The 24,300-nt window shown below is 32.1% G+C and overlaps 1 protein-coding gene across 8 annotated transcripts in view; it reads left to right on the forward strand.

The window, feature by feature from the left end:
• Positions 1 to 22,870, forward strand: part of LOC148601541 (lisH domain-containing protein ARMC9-like) — a 29,068-nt gene extending 6,198 nt beyond the window's left edge. Inside the window, exons 5-21 of one of the 8 annotated variants that reach the window (XM_088555512.1) lie at positions 1,271 to 1,345; positions 2,213 to 2,340; positions 4,593 to 4,707; positions 5,484 to 5,579; positions 6,980 to 7,070; positions 7,700 to 7,823; positions 8,128 to 8,407; positions 9,776 to 9,937; positions 10,497 to 10,628; positions 11,531 to 11,622; positions 11,982 to 12,091; positions 12,792 to 12,870; positions 13,399 to 13,413; positions 14,040 to 14,248; positions 15,576 to 15,590; positions 18,268 to 18,279; positions 20,083 to 20,205. In XM_088555512.1, coding sequence (XP_088411638.1) covers positions 1,271 to 1,345; positions 2,213 to 2,340; positions 4,593 to 4,707; positions 5,484 to 5,579; positions 6,980 to 7,070; positions 7,700 to 7,823; positions 8,128 to 8,407; positions 9,776 to 9,937; positions 10,497 to 10,628; positions 11,531 to 11,622; positions 11,982 to 12,091; positions 12,792 to 12,870; positions 13,399 to 13,413; positions 14,040 to 14,248; positions 15,576 to 15,589 — 1,722 coding nt within the window. In that variant the 3' untranslated portion in view covers position 15,590; positions 18,268 to 18,279; positions 20,083 to 20,205. Of the gene's footprint in view, positions 1 to 1,270; positions 1,346 to 2,212; positions 2,341 to 4,592; positions 4,708 to 5,483; positions 5,580 to 6,979; positions 7,071 to 7,699; positions 7,824 to 8,127; positions 8,408 to 9,775; positions 9,938 to 10,496; positions 10,629 to 11,530; positions 11,623 to 11,981; positions 12,092 to 12,791; positions 12,871 to 13,398; positions 13,414 to 14,039; positions 14,249 to 15,575; positions 15,591 to 18,267; positions 18,280 to 18,299; positions 18,340 to 20,082 lie in introns of all 8 variants that reach the window. The other 7 variants (XM_088555509.1, XM_088555511.1, XM_088555510.1 and 4 more) reach the window with 7 other exon arrangements.
• Positions 22,871 to 24,300: the final 1,430 nt, after the last annotated feature.

Here is a 24,300-nt window from a genome sequence, read left to right on the forward strand (position 1 = left end):
TTTGTATAGTATTGCTTATTATATATTGTAAATTAAGATATTATTGCTTTTTATTCGCCTTCTGGAGGATTTTGGAAATGGTTATAGTAACTGATCCCTTCCAACTGTCAGTCCAATTGAGCTTCTGTCCTTCTCTTCTGTGAATGCATTAGAAGTAAATTCTCTTATGAATTTTGAACAATTCTAGAATTTTTAAAACTTGTGTAATTTGTAAGGTCAAAATTCAAGGTCATATATGTAGTCTTGCCAATATACTTTTGATTGTTCATGTTAATTCTTGCAGTATCGACAACTTATTCAATACTTGCTGTGAAAAATTAGCGAAATTCTTGAATTTAAATGAGTCCAGAGGAAGTAGAAGTTATTTATTAATCATTCAAAATACTAAATCGACCTAAGACTTCATGAAAAAAACCTTACTTAACATTTAGTTGGTACTTCAAGCATCGTGTGTATTCATCCCCGATATGAAATAAAGGGATTTAAGTTTTTTTTTTTAACTACCATTACTGGAAACTCATCTGTTATGACAGGAAGAATAACAATAAATACCTTTGTACTGCTAATGCTTTGTCAAATAGTCTTATTTTTTTGCAATTTATAGTTTGTAAAGAAATGGGAGTATTTAAACGTCCTAGACCATGTTTTTCTCACAATTACCACAGCTCATTTAACTTGTACAAAGGCTCATTCATGATATCTGCTTATTGCTATTCATAAGCATGTACTTTAAGCACGTATATATCTATGCATCTATGCATTGATGGATCTTATCATCATCTAGCTTCCATGAAATGGCATCTTGAAAAACTTCATTTTAATGAAAAAAAGTACTAAATACATCTGTATAAGGGCATTCCAAATTAATTACTGGTACCAGTTTTAATCAGTCCATTCCTGAAATAATTATTACTTTTAGTTTCACCCTTTTTTTTTTCATCTAGAGAAAAAGAAGTTGAAAATATTGTTCTTCAACACCCATTTTGTAATTTATCGATTGAAGAACAAGGCATTGATTTTGTATCAACTTCATGTGCATTTTTGTCTCTTATGAGGTGTATAAAAAGGGGGTATTTATTGTACCAATGTTTTATAATAAATAAATAAAGTCATTCCTTAAATGGATTTTGATGAAAATACTAGCAGATATATAACAGCACTCTTGTCTTTTAAATGACTGAAATTAACTGCCCCAATCTCCCAGACCTTGGTGTAAATGTATGTTAGAAATTGGGAATCGTTGTTTTTAATGTTCAACAATATTTTGTAGGCTGACTACCACAATTTAATAGGTATAACAGCTGATTTGGTGGAAGCACTGGAGTCTACAGTACAAGGGAAGCCTGTAAGACATTTCCTGTTTATTCAGAACTTGTTCCATTGTTTTGTTGATATTGTGAAAAATATGACTGACTTTTCATTCACAAGGACTAAAACTGGCATTTTACAATTTGTAACATCATTGATGCCATTTTTTTTTTAACAGCAAATATCAATGTTTTTGGCTGAAGTTGCAAAGTGCAATTATTTATTCACCCAATTATTCACTTTGTATCCTATTCAATCATTTGTAAACAAATTTCAGGGTATAGGGGGTATACAGTAGTCACCATGTCCATCTGTTTGTTAGTCTGTTCCCATTTATGTTCATTTTAAAGACATTTTTTTCCCAAATAGTTAATTGATTTTGATGAATCTTAATATGAAGGTTGAGCTTTAGATGTAGGTCTGGATGATGGCGGAAAACTATTGTCTGATCTTTACATATGACTTAGCTTTATCGGTTTTCATGTTCTAAAGAATATTAATCCAATATTTGAGCTATCCAATGGATTTTGATGTACTGTATGAAGGTTGTGCATCATTATTAGTAGATGTGCATAAAGCAAAATATTTTTTGTCCAATGCTTGCCAAGGGAGATGATCCACTTTAATGGTTATATGTGTTTAGTGATGCAAGTATTGGGTATTATTGTAACAGATAGTTCACATTTCTATTTCTGTAAAAGCTTAGAAGCCTAAAGGGGTTTGAGCGAAAGTGAAAGTGTGTTTTTTTGGTGTTAGATTTTAAATGATTGTGCATAAAAAGAATGCTAAAAAATTGATTTTAATTTTATGTTAACAGTTTATCAGTTTTTAGAACCTCTCAATTTGTCAATCACAAGTTTATAGTGTATCTTTTAAACATATATTGTATTATCACCCTACACAGATATCCCCAGACTACCTACAGGAGATTTGTTCACGATTGTTCAGTGGTCACATGCAGCAGTCACAGTCAGTTGACTTCACTCGTCCTGGTACAGCTAGTCAATTCTTACGCCAATCTATTGCTCCATCGTAAGTGTTTAAAAATTAAACAATGCATTATGAATCCGTACCATTCACCAGACAAAAAAGTATAAATTTTGAGGCCAATTCTGATTGTCCTATATAAACATTGTAATATTTTTGAATGCTGAGAGTAATGCCATGACAAGTAATGATGTGGAATAGTGGATTTCCAAAGATATTAATTTTATAATAATTTTTAAAATTATGTCATTCTTCACTGAAGTTCTATTAATATTGACAAAATAATTGAGAAGAAAATATTAAAGAGGAACTTCAAATAGAAAGCTAATATCTAAAAAAAATATTTCAGATATTGACATTAAATTCTCTTAATGATCTCAATAGAATTTAGAAAAATATTGAAATTGAGTGAAGGATTATTTTATAATTTTTTGATCAAGTTATGCTTGCATGACCAATGTTTAGGCAGTTTACACTTCAGAGGGACTGCAATTTATCCAGATGTTGGTTCATTTACTGTGGACCAATTAACATTAAAGATATCACAGTACAAAACGAGTGTACCGGTATGCAAAATAACCTGTGTTGCCTAAAGATAGCCAACCTATAGAGGCAAAATTATTTCACATGATTTGCACACAAATTTCACGTGATTTTCACCTGAATTGAGCAAATAAACTTTGTCATGAAGTTCACATGAAATTCAGGTGAATCAAGCCTTCACATAAAAATCACGTGAATTGTTCATATGAAAGTCGTGTTAAGTGAATTTCACGTCAAAATCGTGTTAATTTCATGTGAAGTTCACATGAATTTCATATTACACATCAAATTAAATTATTCTTTTATAAACAGTTTAACTTTATTATTTACATGGTGTGTTTTGGAATTATCATTGCTTGAAGAGTTATTTGTGTTAATGTGGTTAACTAGCTTTTGATAATAATTTTTATTTATGTTAAAAAAATAAAAAAAAAAAATGCTCAAAATTCGATTCTTATATCCTAACCATAGCTTAGCTTTTACCCCACAACATACATGTATATATTTTTGCAGGGAATCACTATCTTTGAGTCAATTTTTGCGTTTTTCGATTGCGTCATCGTAAGTTTTGCATGGCCACAATAGTGGTAATTCATGACACTGTAGGATTTAGCTTTCTACTCTATTTTTCATGAAAATTCATTTCTGTGTTTTTCTGAACTTTAATTGCTACAGAAATGAAAAGTTACTGTGTTTTATATCGATCTTTCAATTTTTTTCACCTGCTACCATCTAGAATGAATGAGTGAAATTTAAATCTCAGCACTTTACCCCAAAGAAGCATGTTTTCATCTTAATTACTTTAATTCCTATTTATTCGATGTTGTCATTATTTCCATTTTATTTCTCCAGATTTTTGTTTCATGATTCTTGCATACACAGAATAAAAAAATGAAACTGACATATTTTTCATAGTTAATAGGAAAAAACACTGTTTACTTTTAATTGAGCAGGAATTGCATTGCTGGATTTCTTACTTCTTATGTGTTAAAACTTGCCATCTACCGGTAAATACTTGATTTTATGTTAATAAAGTCACATCAAATAAAAAAGTGGGTAGTATATTGGATTGAACTAGTATGTCTGTCCGTCTGTCAATCAGTTTGTCCTGAATTTTGTTTTAATTAGAGGGACTTATTTTAGAGGGAGTTTTTTTGTGTTTTGTTTCAATAAATATTTTAAAGATTGTTGCAAAAATGTCACTAAATTAAGTTCCTGTTATTTTGATATAATTTAATTTCAGAATTAACATGGATTCTGATTGGATAAAAAATTTTGTCCATCATCTCATAGACCAAATTTTGTAATGACTGTGACATCATCAAACAATTTTAATGATTAACCCATTAAATTTTGATACTCAAATTGAATTATAAGGAAAATATTCAATATTTTTTTAATAACCTCAATGACTGTGGTGCACACTTGAAAATAACATGCTAAGCAGGTTATTTAGTGTGTACCACATGATTGAGGTTATTTTTTCATGGACAGTAAAAATATAACAGTCATTCCTCAATGAAATCAACAAAACTGTGATTATTAAAGAACATTAAAGTGAAGTTGGGATCATAGATGAAGTGTTGCCTGATTGCCATATGACAGAACACAAAAAACCACTGCTGTAATTCTACAGAGTGTGTATGTGTGTGTATAATAATCTTGAAATAAACCTTTAATTTGAATAGGAAAAACAAATTTTGAATGATTACATTTTAAAATTTTAAAAGATATTTGTATTAAAAATTTTTCAGAGGAACACTTCAGGAGCCTGAGACCTACCCTGCTTTAGACTATGAAAAAGTCAAATATGAACTTGCCAATGCTGAGAGCAGGAGAAAAGTTCTGTTACTGCAAGCGATTAGATGGGTGAGTAAAATTGATTTTTATCCCATTTGAATGGGCAGGTTGGAAGGGCCCCTTCTGTTGATAAAGATTTTTTTATCGCCTGAATATAGCTGAAATATTGCTGCTCGGGAGTAAACCCCAAAAAACGAACAAACATTATCCATCTATATAGTACCAGTAGATAGATACATATACATGTGTTTAACAATGATTTGAGAGAAACATATCTGTTATACCTTTATCAATATATACAAGTAATAGCCAATTTACCAAAATGACAGGCAAACTTCTGGGCAATTGTCAAAAGCAATAATCAAATGAAGTAAAGGCAATATATCAAATGACAATATCAAGACAAAAAATCCCAAAGTTGGAAATAACTGCAATGGTCCTGACTTGATACAGGCATTTCTGATGGAAATAATTGGATAAACCAGGTTTTATAGCGGACTATTATGATTAATTGCTTTTTGTATATTGCAATACAAACAGGCAAACAAAAATTGCCACCAGGTCAAGTTGGTAAAATCTTTAAATTCAAGAAAGAAAGGTGAAGTAAAAAATTTTTTAAGAAGTTGGTAATGAAATAAATATCACAATTAAATTGTTTTCAATATTAAAATGAAGACTTACCGAGCCCCTAGAGATTGATTAAATGAAATTACATGGATAACAAAATATATTTTAAAGGAAAGTTCTAAGCCTTTAATCTCACAAATAAGGAGATCAAATACTTCCACAGATGGTCAATCATCAATAAATGAATTTAAAAAAAAAACCAATTAAATATGTTGTAGAGGTTAACACAGTCAAATCCTCAACAGAGAGACTCAGCCATGACAAGTTACAGAGATAATGATCTCCTTGGATGTTCTACTGCAGGACCTCACAGGGTAGGTACAGTACCTGAACCAATCCGTGCAACAAAAATTGCGATCAGTCATTGATCACCGATCAGTTTCCAATCAGTCATCGATTGGTCAAACCGATCTATCCAACTGGTGATCGCATCATGTGACCACAGAGTGGTCAATATATTTTACGGTTTTCTGTGTTTTCTTTGTCAATTTTACACATTTACATAATGCAATAGATTTGAATTTATACATTTATTTTACATTTGTTTTATTTTTACAAAGCATTCATCATTTTACATAAAAGAAAACTGCGATCATATCGGTGACCGGTCATCAGTCATCAATCCGTCAGCGATCAATCAGTCAACATCCATATATCCATATTTAGACTTTATGTTGTTTTCTGATTAGGTTATTTTATCATGAACCACTTATGCTTGGTCAATCATGTAGTTACATTAGGATCGCTCTATCACAATTCCGTATGCCCTCACAGACACAGTGTATTAACTTTGAAATTTTAAAATTTTTGTTAAGATTTTAATGTAAAGTTTTCTGATCATGTCATTTTAATATGTTAATATTTATATAAAGGTCCCTTGTGCTAGGTCAATCATATTTGGTATGCAGTTGCAATTGGGCTATTCCAGAACTAATTGTGAGGGGGGCGTTGGGAGGCACCTCTGTTAAAATTTGATTGATGGTTATCATTTAAGATAATAAGCCTTAGCAATGAAAAAAAATAATAAATTAAAATTATATGCATGGCGGGGTCAAATAAAAAGTGCCTCCCAATCCCCCCGTACATTTATTTCTGGACTGGCCCTTAACATTGCTTCTGACAAGTTTATCACAATTCTGTATCCATTTTATAATGAGTAAAAGTTGAATACCATAGAATATCAACTCAAGTTATCTGATGTTGAAATTGAATAATGCAACTAGTTATGTTGCAATATTCAACTTTCATGAGTCATAAAACTTTTTTCTCTCTGTTTTCTTTGGAATATTTTGACCATTTCACATGCAGCATCTTTCTTGGTAGAAATTCTAGCAATCGTCCGTCTATGACATCATCAATGGTGTTGGGAGAACCACGTTAGAAACATCACAGTGTTGCTTTCAACCTATCTGTTTTACGGAAAGTAATACACAATCACACTACAACTATTAGAAACGCGAAGTTTTCATATCACTAGTTCATATCACATTGTCCATAGTGTGCAAATCTCTAGCCATTCGAGAATTAGATAAAACAACCATACCATGGAAAAATTTACTCAACAAATCTGTTATGTTTAGAATGTCATATGAGTTTTTTTCATATCACATCCCCCCCACATCTACATTATCCAGTTGTTTAGATAAACAATGACCAAATGCAGGCTTTAGAAAATATGTATATCAAATGTTTATTATATTCTGTTTATTTTTAGAATGACGTCCTTGGTCTATTGACATCCAGTGATGAACTTGTCAAAGAAGGAGCTGCCAGATTGTTTAATGCCTTCGCTTCCTTATGTGCAGGTAAAATATTTGGTTTGATCAATTTTTTTGTAAAATTCTTATAACTAAAATGATAAGGAATGATTACTCTGTTATTGCAAACGTATGAGCTGTAGAATATTGACCTTGTAACTTTGTGTTTGTTTTTGAAGAATCATCACCATCTAACTTTAGCTTGCCTCAATGTATTTTAATGAAACTTGCACCTAACAAGAAATGATATTGTTGGTTTTGACGTCAGGTCAAAAGGTCAGTGTTACAAAAAAAGGTATTTTATTGAAAAATTAGTTTTCCCCGTCCTGAAGTATCATTTAAACTTGTGTGGATAAAACTATAAATGAGGTAGGCATTTATCAATTTTGAGGTCAATAGATTAAATGATAAAAACCAGGTAACTAAAAGGAAATTTTATACTGGAAACTTTAAAGAAATTTGGCTATTTTTGCAGTGAACAGGTGAATAGGAAACTACTGCTTACCAAATTGATTTTAAACAGGTTGAAACCATTTTTTAAAACTTTAAAGAAATTAATACCCATTAATATATTCACTTGACAGAATCCGCTAAAATAAGCAACCGCAAAAGTTATTATGTTTACAGTAGGCCTTCAGCAGTGCATTACCTCTATTTAATCCTTTTATCTCTTTTAGGAAGAACCTACCTTGCCCAGAATCAGGACTTGTTCAAGACACTACTAGATAATCTGAGAGGAGAAGAGAAGGAATCTGTTACCAGGGAGATGGTCTTAGGGGCTTTACAGAAACTTTCACTTAGGTAGGAGATTGTTGGATTTTTTTAACAAGCAGATACATACTTCACAAGATATTTGTTTTTTTTAACACATGAATTTTAACATGAAAAATGAGAAACCTATTTTCTGATGTTGAATAAAGGGGTAACATTTTACAAATATTTAGGGAAAACTTGCTGTTCAGTTAAATGTAAAACTGATAGCAACATGTGAAACGAAATTCTTAACTTTTAAGTAACTGAGTTTGTTTTACCTTATCAACCTGCTTGAAATGTAATGCTTGTAGTATTTGATTTCATTCCCATTTGGACATGTTTATTGTTACAGGAGAAACTTACAGACAGCCATGATTGAGGCAGGGCTAATTGAATGGCTAGTCAAAGTCTTAGAAGATAACGACTCACTTTCGGATTACACCTTAGAATACTCTGTTGCTCTTCTGATGAACCTCTGCCTGCGGACCTCAGGCAAAAAACGTTGTATACAAAATGCTGACCAGACACTTAAAGTACTCAGTGATTTGCTGGGTCATGAGAATCAGGAAATCAGACCATATGTGAATGGTGCCTTGTACAGTATTCTGGCTATTCCTTCCATTAGGGACCAGGTAATACTCTGCACCATTTCTTATTTTATGTAAATTAAAATTTTTTTTAGCAGAAGTGATAAAACTCAAGAATAGATTCTAGTTATTATGAAGCCAGAGTGTTTATGTACCAATCCATATGAAAGACAGAAACTGTCAGTGATAGAGGTGATACAATGTGCCAAAAAACCCACCTAGCAAACACTGATTTTTGCTTTACAAACTCAATATTTTTACTGAATATAGTCCTTTCTTTTTTACAGGTCTGTATTTTTTCTTTATTCAGATCAATATTGAGAGAAAACCGTATGTTTATCTCCATTTTTGATCAACCAAATAAAGAACAATAACTCTTGCAAAGTGCTTATTTCGTGTACAATTTATATTATTTTTGTCTCTAAAGTGCAACAACCAAATGACAGACAAAGGCTGGGTATACTGTCTGTCACTATCATGAAATAATAAATAAAAGTAAATTAGGTGGGTTTTAACATGCATGTATCACCTCTTCTCTAATATTTATAGACTGCTACTTAAATAAATAGCCTGTTACAGTAAAACCTCTCTAAACCGAACCCCTTTTGGACTGTAGAATTTGGTCAGTTTGAACAGGTGTAAGATGTGTCTAGGTTCAAAATACATTTAAACTGACACAATGGGACTTCAAAACTTGTCTGGTGTAGGCATGTTTCAGTTACTTTAATATTAATTTTGCGGTTGGTAATTTTCACGGATTTTGTCAAGTGGACTTATTCATGGGTATCAGTTTTTACGGTTTCAAAAAAGTGACTAGCGTTATATAGTGTTAAAAATAATTTCACGTGTACTATTTTTCACAGTTTTCTGTCCACTGCGGAAACAGCAAAAATTAGTACCATTACAGTAATTCAGGGTTTGGTTCAGGCAGATTTATCTGTAATAGCTTTGAAGGGAAATTCTGTTTTATTGAATCCATATCTTACACAGGCAAATGTGCCACACATGAGAATCATATGGTTTGTATCATATGGTTATCATTTAAACTGAGCACCATATGATAATCATATGTTTAGGTTTACATATGATAATCGCATGATTATCATATGATAATCATATGTTTTTCACAAACATATGATTTTCATGCGTTTGCAAGCCAAAATTAACTTATGAGAATCATATGATAATTATATGACTATCATATGTTAAATATCATATGATTTTCATATGATTACCATATGATTATCATATGAATCAAGCACCATATTATTATCATATGTGGCACATTTGGCTGTGACCAATGATGATAAGGATACATGTATTAATATTTGTGATAAATCAGTTTATGTCGGCTCTGATGCATCTCTCCTGATATAAGAGTAAATCAATAATGTGATATTATTATTCTAACAGGCTAAAGCCATGGGGATGGAGGAAATTCTAAGATGTTTCATCAAAGAAGATCAACCAGACATGAACAGACAGATAGAATTTATCATTAAACAGTTGAACTCAACAGAATTAGAGGCTGTGGAGGAGTATGACTCAGATGATGAGGAAGAAGATGAGGAGGAGGTATGTTACGGACGGTTTTTAACTTTGAGTGTAGGAGTAGGAAAATTTTTTTTTTTGTCTATAGAAGGATGTTGATATAGAAAAATATGTTGTATATTATAGAAATAACTAATGTAAAAAAGTTTTGTGATCCAATATTGTCAAAAAAATATGCTTTAAAGCATTGTTCAAGCTTTTTTTATTGATGGATGAATCACTAATTCATTTTCTGTGAGGAACATAGATGGTTTAATTAATCAGTTATCCACATAAAACCAAATGGTAATATATACTCACTATTGAAATATAAGAACTTTTATCAGGAATCAGAAATTGTAAGCATGTTCTGTGTTGTAGGAATATTTCAAGATTCTCTGAAAATAAATCATTTGCTTGAAATTATTTTATTTGATTTGAAACCATTTAATAAATTACCATTTTTTAGGTAATATTTTATTTTCAATCATTTTGTTCTACATGAAAATTAGAAAATTGAGTTCACGGCAAAATATATATATACTATACTTACGATAGATTTTGTATGTGTTTATACTATTGCCGTTTCTTTGGTTATTTACAGGAGGACCAAGATGCCATGGAGTTAGATATAGACAAAGATGAAGCATTTAAACCTCAGGACAATGAACTGTCAGGCGAAAAATTACTGACCACAGAATACTTGACTTCTAGGCCTGTTAGACACAAGAAAAAGGTACATAAATAACGAGAAAAAATTGTGATATGTTTTAGTGACAGATTAAACACTTCACAAGAAGAATATTAGACTTACGTATGGATTTTTTTTATACCCCGCTACACAGTGGTGTGGTAATATGTGATACCTTCAAGAAGTTGAATGTCTGTCCATCCGTCCATCCATCCACTTATTTGTTCATCTGTCCCCGACAGTTTCCAGATGATAACTTTAGAAGATATTGAAGAATCTCTTCCATACTTTATATCTTTAGTATCATAAAATACAGATCAAATACGAATTTCAGTTTGATCAGATTATTTACCCAAAAGTTATGGCAATTTTAAGTTGTTTTACCCCCAAAATATTTTGCAACGTGGTGGCAGGTTATTATTTAATGTCCCATCAGATGCATTTTTGTTTCTTATGGGGAAGCAATTGGATTTTAGTCAAATTATTGTTATGTCAAAGTTTGCATGAATCACTATTATGTAATGTCTGCTTTTACATGATTCTTAGGTGGAACTATTCTTAATCTAGAAAAAGTAAGAGTCAAGTTCACGTAAGGAGATCCCTTGCTTCACATCCCAGGAACCAAAACATAAACAAAATTGTCAAACAGAAAGTTAATGTTGATTCAATTTGAAATTGGATCTCATAATATGTCATACCAATATAAGATTTTATCAAAAATACCAAATGGCTGTGATACAAAGTTTCAAAGAAACCTGTAACAAAATAGTTGTGGAAGTATGAACATACTTACGGACACTGTGATCACTATATACCTCGAGCTCCTGCAAGGTTCAGGACATTATAAATCAATTATATAACTGAAAGAAAGAGTTAAACTCTATAGGTCAGCTCACAGTATTGTATTGTTATTCCTGAAGATGAGAGAAATTACATGTTAATTTTAGCATATAGATGGAGTGATGGCAAATGAGTTACTACAGAGACCAGTCACACCTAGTCAGAGGAAAGCTAATGAAAGCATTCCAACTGGGACACAGTGAGTATTGCATAGTCAAATAAAAAAGTATTTATAATTTAGGCAAATACATGTATTTTTAAAAAGTTGATAAAGGTATAATACTGTTTTTTTAGCTCTGTGAAAGTATTTTCATTTCTGCATATCAATTTTTGTGGATCAAAAAAGAAACACAAATTTGTGGATTCTTGAAATTGTGGTTTTGAGGTTTTCAGTATATACATCAATCGAAATTTTGTTTCCGTTGGGAACCAAGTTTCGTAGTTTATCCTACACATGAAAACCACGAAAAATTGGTAAGTCAAGTAAGATTCCTGGTTTTTAGAACAGTTTTTGTATGCTGAAAATTGTTCTTCATTATTGTATTTCTCTCTTTTTAGGGGTTTCACACCTGCGATAGTCACTAGTCGCCCTCCAACCCAGGGTAGCGTAGTCAGGCCCCCAACTAGAAGTGGCAGTAGACCAAACACACAAGATAGTCAGAGACTTAGTAAGTGTTACATAAATTATATTCCTAAATCCATCATCTGTTCCCAGTTTTATGATTTTAAAAACTTAAGGAATGTTTTTGGGGGTTTTAGGAAAAAAGAGATTATTTACATATAAAATTTATGTCAGAAGATAACCAAATACCAAATTATTATCATCTCACTGTCCCCTCTCTCTATGTGCAGAATTATTGTACAGTATCTGCAAAGGAAGATAATCCTACCATAGAAACTTATAGTGCCATTCATCCTAAACTGCTCAAAGGATTTGGATGAAATTTTATTGGATGGTTGAAATGTATATGTGCATGAAAAAAAAGATAATTATTGTCTGAAACATGCAAAAGGAGATAAACCATGTAAGAAAATTTCTCCTGCTGTACCAATCAATAGATTTTTATGCAATTTAATGGAAGATTGAGCATTATATTAATATGTACATGAAAGAAGATGGTGGATTTCAGGTCACTGCAATTGGAAATAATTCAGTTGAGGAGATATACACAATTTAAGTCCAATAAAGCTGGAAAAAGTGAGATAGGGTGGGATTAGGTTGGGTTATTCTCTTTGTGAGCTAGCTGAATGTGTTTCTAATTTGAACTTTTCATGTTTTATTTATTTTTGAGAATTTGTAACTATCTTATACATAGCAATACATATTTATCTTCAGTTATATAATTGGCTATCTTTCATATTTTGTAGCAGACAGACCTCCTAGTCAAGGCAGTCAGAAATCTTCCAGTAGTAGAAAATCTTCCAAGACTCCTACATCTATTGCCGAGTAAGTAGTCATCTGTTCATTTTATTTGTCAATTAAACCTTGGGTAGCATTGCAAAGGAGAGATGACTTTGCTTGTGAATGGTTCTGTAAAGAAAGTGTTTTCATTAATGAGTTTGTTCTTGTGAACAAACAAGTTTTTGTTTGGATATAATGTAGATATTTGTTGACATAATTATGAAAAGGATTTTGATAAGATATTTAAAGGTTTCATGGCTCTTCTCATTTTTTTTTAAGTATTAATCAAAATAAAAACTACTTCAGTAAAATGGATAAATTGATTTTAGGAGGTAGACTTAGGGTAAGGGAAACAACTCTTGAAATCAGTGATATGTTTGTATCATGTTCAATTTTACCAATGCCAGTCAAGTTTCTATTTGAAACAGAAAGAAGTCAATCCAAGGTACTTTGATGCTTACATGAGATTGATGTAAAATGCTGAATATAAACATTCCAATGATTTTTAAGAGTTGTGTCCCTTGCCCTAGGTCTACCTCCTTAAGCTTTCTGCCTGTTGTTAATAAATTTTAGCAAAAGAAGGTCACGGTATGTCTCTTATATTAACATGTTATTTTTTTTAAATTTTACTTTATTATTATATTTATTTCTTGTTTATTAGAATTGCTGTTGTTTTGTTTTTTGTCGAAAAAAAACTACAAATGAGAAGTAATATTAAATGGTATACCCTCAATATTTTTAGCAAAACAAGTTCATTTAAAGCTATAATCATAATGATAATAATAATGATAATACGTTATTTCAAGAAGGTAACACAGTTAGTTTACAACTAATCTTCCATGAGGCCTTCAAATAAATGTATAAGGTTAATTTCAATGCCATATAATGAGTACCAGTAAATAATCAAAGGATTGTTTATGACTGTGAAAATATCATCAGCAAAAAAAAAAACCCAAATATCAAACCATATTCTTTATTGATGCTGCTGATTTATTTAATTTAAAATGATTTAGTTTTCATTGCCTTATCAACTATGGTCACATACATGCACCTTTATGTAAAATGTGAGCAAAATTAAATCATTAAAGGAAGTCTTTGAGGTATCTTCCGGGGAGCAAAAGTTATAATTTTGTGTATCTATATTTGTATTGTAGCTATTGATTAATCAAAACCATGTTTAACACTTGAGTAACTCAATTTATTCTTTTATGTAGCCATCCTGAGTATAAACAAGCATTTGGGTCCAAACCAAAGATTCCCAGAACTCCTGCTGGGTTGGATGCTACTCCTAGTGCAGGAACACCCCACCCCAGAACTCCTGATGGAGCAAAAAGACCTACCAGTAGAGGGTCTATTGGAAGTCTCCCTCCCCAGCCTCAGTACTCTGAGTCTGGACCGAGACCAAGTTCTGCTGGGAAATCTGGTAGGTAGTCTAGTAAGGCAGGGATGGTTTTTTCCGCTTTTTAGTGGAATTCCACTATTTCAATTCCTGATTTTACAGTTACAATCCTTTTTATACTGTATATTTACTTCCAATTTTGCCAATTTCTGCTTTGTTTTTTGACCTCGTAAAATAGTCCCTGGAAAGATAAAAACATAATGTGACTAAAGATATAATATTTTGGGTTTTTATTATTTTTTTTTGGGGGGGGGAGATGCAACTCTTGGAAAATCTTCTATATGTTAAATTCCTACAGCAGAATCAGTGGGGAGGGGGTTGAAGTAAATTTTATTAGTTTTGTGCGAAATGTTTAAAAAATGATAAAATGATAGCTTGGAACTCCTTTCATAGATTTATGGACTATTCTCCCCTTATAAATTTCTGAGTCTGCCCATGAATTCTATTATCATCATGATTATAATATATTTCCTAACAGATTTAAACTAGATTTCTTTCCATTTTCATTGAGAATTATGTTATGGTGTATGTATTTATAACTTTGAATGTTTATTATTTCTAATCACAATGATCAAGCCTATATTTAAATATAAACAGTATGCAATGTATGCTACACTGCATATACTGATTATATATACAGTGAAACCTGTCTAAACCAGACCCTGCATAAACCTAAAACCTGTCTAAACCAGACCCTGAATAAACCTGAAATTAGTCCAGACATATTCTTACATATTTTCATAACAGCTTGAAGACATTGTAAAATAATGTATAAACTACAAACTTGCCTTCAAGAAACAAATCTGTCAATCTGTAAGGGATTTGAAATTGCATGCTTTTTTCAACAAAGTTTTTCATTCTGTCTCTCAACCTTACTAATAGTATTTTAAGGAATAAAGAACTCCCAACTTGTAACAGTGAAAATAGACTATATCAAACACACAAAATCAGTGTAAACAATATGTTGGTGTTTTTGTTATTAAGAAACTCTGACATACTAGTTAACCGTGTGTTTGAAATAAAATAAATTTTTATCTATGAATTTTCAAAATGATACATTAGTTGGTTCCCAGGGGTGGATCCAGGATTTTATGATGGGGAGGTGTAATTATGAGAATCAGTATAAAAGAAAACCAGATTATGACATGTTTAATGAATGAACATGGTAAATTGCCATATTGAATATTTATATTTACAATATTTAGCTGATAATGATAGTGTTTTGTTTTTGCAAATGAAAAAGGGGGCATACTCTCATTACGCATCACCTGGACTTGCCCCTGGTTCCTTATATAACAATCATGACTACATATATATTTTAAATTCCTATAAATGCATATTTCTCACAAAGGAACAAAACAATAAGGTAAATAGTTAGTGGTATGGCATGCATGATGCTATAGGGTGGTGTTAGAGTTGCCATGGTTACCACGTTAATCAACAGAGGGGCCCTTAGAACATGCATGATGGCTATAGGTGGTGTTAGGGGTACCATGCTTGTAAACAGAGGGTGCCTCTCAAAACATGCATGATGGCTATAGGGTGATGTTAGGGGTACCATGGTTGAAATCAGAGGGTGCCCCTTAGAACATGCATGATGCCTGTAGGTGGTGTTAGGGGTACCATGCTTGTAAACAGAGGGTGCCCCTTAGAACATGCATGATGGCTATAGGGTGGTGTTAGGGGTACCATGCTTGTAAGCAGAGGGTACCTCTCAAAACATGCATGATGGCTATAGGGTGGTGTTAGGGGTACCATGCTTGTAAACAGAGGGTGCCCCTCAAAACATGCATGGTGGCTATAGGGTGGTGTTAGGGGTACCATGTGTGTCAACAAAGGGTGTCCATCGAAACGTGCGTGATGGCTATAGGGTGGTGTATTGGGTACCATGCCCGTCAACAGAGGATGCCCCTCAGAACATGCATGATGTTATAGGGTAGTGTTAGGTTTACCATGGTTACCATGCTTGTCAACACAGGGTCCCCTTAAAACATGCATTATGCTATAGGGTGGTGTTAGGGTTACCATGTTTGTCAACAGAGGAGTCCCCACAAAAATGAATGAGGCAATAGGGTGGTGTTAGGTGTATCATGCTTGTCAACAGAGCGGTGTCCCTCAGAACATGCATGATGGCTATATGGTAGTGTTAGGTGTACCAGGCTTGTCAACAGAGGGGGGCCCACAAAACATGAATGATGCTATAGGGTGGTGTTAGGGTTACCATGTTTGTCAACAGAAAGGGCCCCATTAAAAGTGCTAGTTAGTGGTATGGCATGCACAGTCTTATATGATGGTTTTCGGCTTCCCATGCTTGTCAACAGACGGGGACTCAAAACATGCATGATGGCTATAGGGTGGTGTTAGGGTTCCCATGCTTGTCAACAGAGGGGCCCCTCAGAAGTGCTAGACTCTAATCTTAGTATTATGCATGGCTAATAAGGCCAAATTGAAAAAATTGTTTGTTTGCTCTGAACCAACTGTTACTGTTAGAAGTAAAAACCAATTGGAGGCTAGCTTTTTTCAAATTTAAATGTCAAATTACTACATTTGTTGTTAAATGGAAGATGTGCTGATTTTCATTGAAAAAATAAAGCAAAATTAAAAAAAGATTAAATGGAACAAGTTGTTTAGCAAGATTTTAATGGGCTTTTCTGAAGGATAGGGCAAACAATCAATTTTTTTTTATTATTATGGCCTGGCTGAACTGCTAACCTTATGCTGTGAGATATTTTGTCTGGCATTACAGTGTAAGTTTGTAATGAGTTGAAAAACAAATATTTTGCATACTGATTCTAGCTAATAAAAAGACACTTGTTTGCTATGGTACAAGTATGCATTAATGCAAAAAATAATCTTTTAAACTTCAAGTCTTATATTTGGCTTATGTTTTACAGCATAATTACAATGTATGCACGTGCTTGAGCGCCTTCATGCCACTTTGAGGGGGGTGTATCTAAAATTGATTTTTAATGAAAAAATAGTGCCCTTAGCTATGCTTCTCCCTAAGAAAGATGAAGAAAAATGATTGGTCATGCTGCTCATTTCATGAGATATAAACTCTAACTAATAATATGAGTTTTAAAAATTGTCTTTTGAAAGCTTGATTTTTTGCAAATTCTTTAGCTGTGTGTCAGTTTTTGAGGTTTCTGAAACAATTTGCTGGTATTATTTTTGACTGCTGCTGTATTTAGGTTACAGACCACCAATTCAACCAATGAGCATTTGGAACGTACGCAAAAATAGTCCTACGCAGAAATTACCCCTGTTCCTCATAGTGCTGTGAAAAAAGTTCTCATCTTATTTAAAAAATTTAAACAGTTTCTGAAAGGAAAAACATTTCTGTACATTTTATAGGCGATTTTGCTTCTTGTGATGTGAAGCCTAATCTCCATAATGATTTTTAAATATACCCCTATCTTGTGAAAACACTGGGATTTCCCATGCTATTTATAGACCCTTCACTTCCGGTGACCAGTACTGCACTGCAAGTCTGCTAACCCCACATGCCATTCTGAGGATTGTGAGCTGACATATGTAGAATCATGCTGATATATAGTCCTCTGCAGGTTAAAGTTAAGGTAACGTCCAGAGAAGCCATTGAATATTGTGAAATTAGCATAGAAGCCTATGGAAAGTGGAATTGGTGGTTTTTAGCCTTTATGTTCATTATAACAACGAATAATGATGCAGTGATATCATAATCTACTTAAGTGTCTGTGTTTGACTTATGTCAGTTCTTTTTGTACGAAATTTTAAGCACAGTACTGAACCAAGTAAAAATCTGGCAAGTTTGATAGTATCACTAATATATTATGAAAAAAAAATGCAGAACACTTTTTACTGATTGGAAACTGATCAATGATTAAAGTGGGATCACAATTATAGTTGCATGGATTGGTTCATGTACTGTATTTCCATAAAGGGTTTGTGGTGTATTAAATTTCAACAGAAAAAATCTAGATGTATCATCACTCACCTGATTCTAACAAGGACTTATACTTTGTATACAATATACAGTACAATATATTTATAATATTTATTAGGACAATAATATGGTAAGTTTCTACTGTTGTAGGCCGGTGCTGTGGATTCTAACCATTTATATGTACGCACATGTGGGTAGTAACTATATTGCAAACTGAGCACTAACTTGTTGTACATCAGGGTGTGTGTAATTTCAGTGTTATGTCTATGATGTCATAATCAGTATTTTCATGCTTAATTCACTGGTTCACTCTGAAGATTGTATTGGCAATAAACAATTTTGCTGCACTTTGTTTTAACATATATACAAGTAGTACTGATTTTTTGAAAAAAAAAGTTTAATTTAACTTTTTCATTACAATTAAAAATCAGACAGGGGCTATATAGCTATTTTTATTTTTAATTTTTTTGTGAAAGCCCTTGGTTGTCAGAGCAATTTCTGACTATATATCAATATGGTTTGTGTTCCTAAAATCTTGATTGAAAATATTGCATGTCAAACCCTATTTCATTGCCCAAATTCCATGTCTGTAAGTAAATTATTGCATTTATCCTCAAATTCAAAACAAATTTTAACACCAATTTAGTGCTCATCATATCGTTATTTAACCTAGTTTTCAAGGGTAATTTACTTTAAATTTTTGGTTCATATTTTTTTGTATAATGTTTTTGATTATTGTACTTTTTCTCATGCAGTTATGTTTGTTTATTAACTTGATAACTTTCTCCTATATTTGTGGAACTTGCATGACTTTCTGTGTTGAATGAGAGTTACTAACGCATGAACTTTACTTGTGTGTGGCATGTTAATCAGAGATTGTAATTTGTTTAAACTAGAAATTCTATGGGAAGACTGAAAAAAGCATTCATTTAACATATCATTCTCAATTCTTAAATATATAAAACTCTTTAATTTGATGTTAGCTCTCCTTGAAAGTACACAGTACAATATGCAATAGTAATATTTTTTCCATAATAAATTGTGTCGCCAAATCTTTGAACAAAGTTTGATAAAAATACATTGAGAAGTCAAACTAGAGTTTTGCTGGAAGAGAGACAGACAAACACTATAAAAAGATGTTTTAAATGTAAGTACCAAATTTGGAAAAAAGATTTTTTAGTATCAGCCTGTTTACATTATATCAGGTTCTTACTTAATTAGGGTAACAACAAAATTACCAAATGCTAATTTGATCCATAATCTAGTCTTGTTCATAATAGACATTACATCACAGGAGTAGCTGGTACTACAATGGTCCTGACTTGGTACAGGTATTTCAAATGAAATGGTGGGTTAAATCTAGGTTTTACAGCATGGCAAACCTCCCTATTGCATTTGAATATCCTGACAACCAACGTCATTGGATCATGAGTTTTCCCCCTTTTTTGTCCAATGTTTAGGTACTTGAGGTATTGGATTTTACTGAAGTCTGTGTGTACATTTCATTCTTTGAATTGTATATGCTAAAATTTTAGAATCTGTCATTATAATTTTGAAATATCTTTACACACGAGTTTTAATTTTGGTGTGACTTTCATCATGGTCACAATTACTCCTGTTTTTAACTGGAAATATGTTATAGCATACTTTTGTTTTATTCATCTGAAACTTGAAAAAATGTAAATGGGAATAGTTTTAATTTGGTGTGAATAACATGTGTACATGGTTTATTCTGTATGTGCAATATATGTCAAAGATAAAAATATTGGTGTGGTTGTCTATGATATATCCAATATCCATATAAAGCTTCACAATATTCAAAGAACAGAAAACTCACCAGCCAGATTCATTTTACCAACACTGGTTTAGTGATTACAAAATTTGTTGAAAATTAGAGACAGGTGTATAACTTAGATTATGTTTTATTTTGAAGGTGGATCTTTATCTGGTGGGTCACGTAAGCTTTCTACAGGAAGTCCCCGCCCTGATGTCACAGCGAATTCTCCGGAACCTAGTGGCTCCAGGAAAGCTTCAATAGGAAGTACTAACAATAAGGACGCTGCTAGAGGTTCTCCTTCTAATGGCTCAAGGAAAAATTCTGTAGGAAGTGTACGCAACACAGAGACACCTACTGGCTCACAGAAAGGATCTGCTAAGAAATAGGAAGTCAAACAAAGGGAAACAACTCCCTGTAGATCTGATATTATCTTGTAGTGCTTATAATTATTTATTTATTGCTTTTGAAATACATGTACATGTTCATGAATAATGTTATGCCTTATTGCATTTATGTGTTGAATTTTGTCAGAGCATGTTGCACTGGAACAGTTTTTTTGTTTATGAATGAGGTTTATTGTAGTTTTGCAGTTGTTGTCTTTATCTTGAAATCTACTGTCATACTTATTATTGTCTGCCAAAGACAGATCCAAGGTTTCTTGTAAAGTTAGGTGTAATTATAGTAAGCAAGGCAGGAGTGTCTTTTTGTGGGGGAGGGGGGTAGAATATGTGAAAGATCCAGATTTCATACAAATAAAACAAATTTTTCCCAGTTGGGAACTTATGCTTGGCATGCTTTTCCTTGGATCTGCATCTGTCATGGGCATTAGTTTCAGACTATTTAAGTATTTGAATAAGAATGAGGTAAATAAAATCAGTAGTGGTAGCTAACATTTTCTAGTTGTAAAGAAGTGAATAAAAATAATATTTTTGTATTTATTTAAGCCACAAAAGGAGATTTAGACCCTGCGTAAGTTTGGATAATAACAAGGGAATGATAAGTAAATATGAATCTGCCATGCCTTTTTTGATGCTGTAATGAAAGACTAAGTTTTATTATGTAACAGGTAGTTTAGATTTTATATGCTTCCTTCACATAGCAGACAATGATAGACTAGATTTGATAATTCAATGGGACCAAAGATTGTCAATGTTTGTTAGATTTTATATAATATGTAATGTGTTACCTTAAATTGTAGACTCTCACTCATTATAGTGGACACTATATTGCAATCACCTTGTCTGTCCATCTATCTTTCTTCCCATCCATTTTTGTAATAGATTTCTCAGCTTCTGTTGGATGTAATAGATTCTTTCTGGTATATTGCTTTGGTATGATGACTTATACCATGCATTCCCTCTCCAGGTTTGACAGCAATGGTTGAATTGGGGTGTTCTTAGCACAATATATATATAGCCTGCAGCATTTTGTTTTGTTAACTGTTAGTGTTAAGAGTCTCAATTGGAGATGTATGAATAACATATCAATTTTGTTATTTTTTTTTTTTTTTATTAAAAAATTGTCTGTTATTACCTCAGTGCTTAGGTTTGAGATTATTTGGTTACTCTCCGTCCAGATGAAATACCCACCAATCTTAATGCTGGTGTATTGTAAACCAATTTATTTTTGCACATGTACATTTAAGGATGTGAATCCATATACATTTTCAGTTTTTTCACATTTTAGGATGCCAATCCATATACATGTACGTTTTCACATTTTAGGATGTCAAACCATATTTGTGGTTATTTAATTTCGTGATTAACACTCTCTTATATGTACGCTTTTGTTACTATTATAGAGAAAATTATTCAGTGATTAATTTTGGCATTTTTTATTGCTTGCAAAATTAGCGAAAAATAAATTGGTCATGAAAATAAATTAGTTTACAATACACAGCTTGTGAGACTACAGATAGATAATTCAGTGACTACTTTTGTGTCAAAGTTGCATTTATACTTTACTCTTGTTGAATTATAATTATACTTTTCTGTACAGTTTTTGCCCATAGTAATTACTGTGAAAGTACTTTTATTCATGGGTACCAATTTTCATGGTAAAAATGATCAGTTTGTGGATTCTTGAATTCCATCATTCAAATGAATGGAAAATTTCGTTTTTGTTGGGAACCAAATTTAGTGGTTTATCAAACTCATGAAATCCATGAAAATTGGAACAATAATACTTTCACAGTTTCATGAATACTATATTAACAGTGAGATTTACACAAATGATTATTGTCTATGTAAAGAATTTAGAAATATTTTTTTACATGCACAAAAAAATTCATGAATTTATTTTTTTGTTAAAAAGAAGGTAAGAAGGACTATAATTCCTTTTATTAATTTTTATGAAACTATACTGCACATTAAGCTAGTAGACCTAGGGTAAGAGACATAACTCTTGAAATCAGTGATATGTTTTTATCACATTCAATTTCACTAAAGCCTTTCAAGCTTTTCTCTGCAACAGAATGAAATCAGTCCAAGTCACTTTGATGCTGACTTGAGATTGACGTAAAATGATAAATACAAACATTCCAATGATTTCTAGGAGTTGTGGCCCTTACCCTAGGTCTCCCTCAAGATATTATTGCATTCAAAAATTATCATATTTTATAGTTACTGTGGTTTTATCATTTTAGTTAAAATTCAAATTAAAAAAATTCACACATCAGATAATATGTTTAAAATTTGATAAATTGAGTAGTCATTAATTGTCCAGCAAAAACGTTTTAAAGAAATTGTTGCAGTCTTTTATTTTTTGTGCTTCAAATATTCCTAAGAATATAGAAAATTAAAACCCGATTAAAAATAGTGTAATTTTCACAACTAATAAAGTGGTCTTACCACATCAATGTGACCTTTTTACAGTTGCCTTGTTGAAGATTGATCTGCCATTATAATGTTAACAGTTTAAGAAACAATAAATTTTATTTTGTCAAGCTCAGAGTCATTTCATTGCTTTCAGGAGGTAGACCTAGGGTAAGGGACATAACTCTTGAAATCAGTGATACATTTGTAACATATTAATTTCACCAAAGCCTATCAAGCTTTCAATAGAAACAGAATGAAATCAGTCCAAGTTACTTTGATGCTTACATAAGATTGATGTAAAATGGTGAATACAAACATTCCAATGATTTCTAGAGTTGTGTCCCTTACTCTAGGTCTACTTCCTTAAAACACAAAGTTGTTTGTCCCGTATTTGGTAAGTGGTTTATGAAGGTAGGACAGATTTTTTACCTGTAATATAACCAACTTTTAGCAATATCATAGAAAAGTATAGTTGATGTCCAGATATTATAAAAATGCAAGTCTCTGACCCTCAATTCCTAATAATTCAATTCAAAATCTTCTTGGCAGGGCTGGCTGATTATAGCAAAAATCTATATAGCCATACAGTAAATGTATTGAAAAATTGTATTCAGGACTGGCTAGATTTTGAGTGAGTTTCCTACCCTGCAGGGACTATATTAGATTGTAATATAAAGTTTCTGGTGGCACGTAAGGCTGCAAGAAGTTCCCCATTTGACTGTCAATAGCAATCTTTTCAACATTTTTCCAGATTTTGCCTGTGTTCTTAACTTTCCCATACACAAATTTTTCTTATGAATATTTACAAATCTCCAAAATTTACAATATTCATAAAACACATTAGTCCTTGCACAAAACCACTTCTGTGAGTTATTTTCAAGTTTTGATATGAAACACCACAGAGCATGCTGATCTATATTTCTTCAATTTGGAATAAAAATATTTTAACAGAATCAAATATGATAAAATTTTGTTGAAGCCAGGTTTCATTCTTAGAGTAAAACTTTGACCTTAAAAAAGATTAATGAATTTTTCCTCACAAGACATGCACCTACTCTCCTATCTGCATAGCAATTTCATTGAAAAAAAAAAAGTATTTTGACCTGTATCGTATTGATACCTCAGTCAAATGAATCGTATTGTATCGTAACCAAAGGTATTCTGATACATCAAAATTGTGATGAATAAACTACAGAGATTGTACCCTGCTACAAAGAAACTCCCATGGATAGCAACAAAAAAAAAAATAGCTGTTATCTACCTTTCCACAAGGACATGCCATGAAATTTCATTTTGATTTTACCTGTATCGTAAATATCGTGATACCTCAGTCAAATGAATCATATGACCAAAAATATTCTGATACATCAATATTGTGATGAATCACTTTATCTTTAGTTTTTACATTTGATTGTATTTTATTCTGTTGGCTATATTTAGTAGGTAGATTATTCCTATTTACATGTTTTGGCCATGGATTGTGATACCTCTGAATTATCCTTGTAATTAGATGCTTCAGTAATTTTTTTTGCCTTTATTGCATAACAAACAAGAAATA

This window comes from Perna viridis, chromosome 12 (genome assembly GCF_037379345.1).
Source record: "Perna viridis isolate PV_CMFRI_1.1 ecotype Kerala chromosome 12, ASM3737934v1, whole genome shotgun sequence".
Lineage (NCBI taxonomy): Eukaryota > Metazoa > Mollusca > Bivalvia > Mytilida > Mytilidae > Perna > Perna viridis.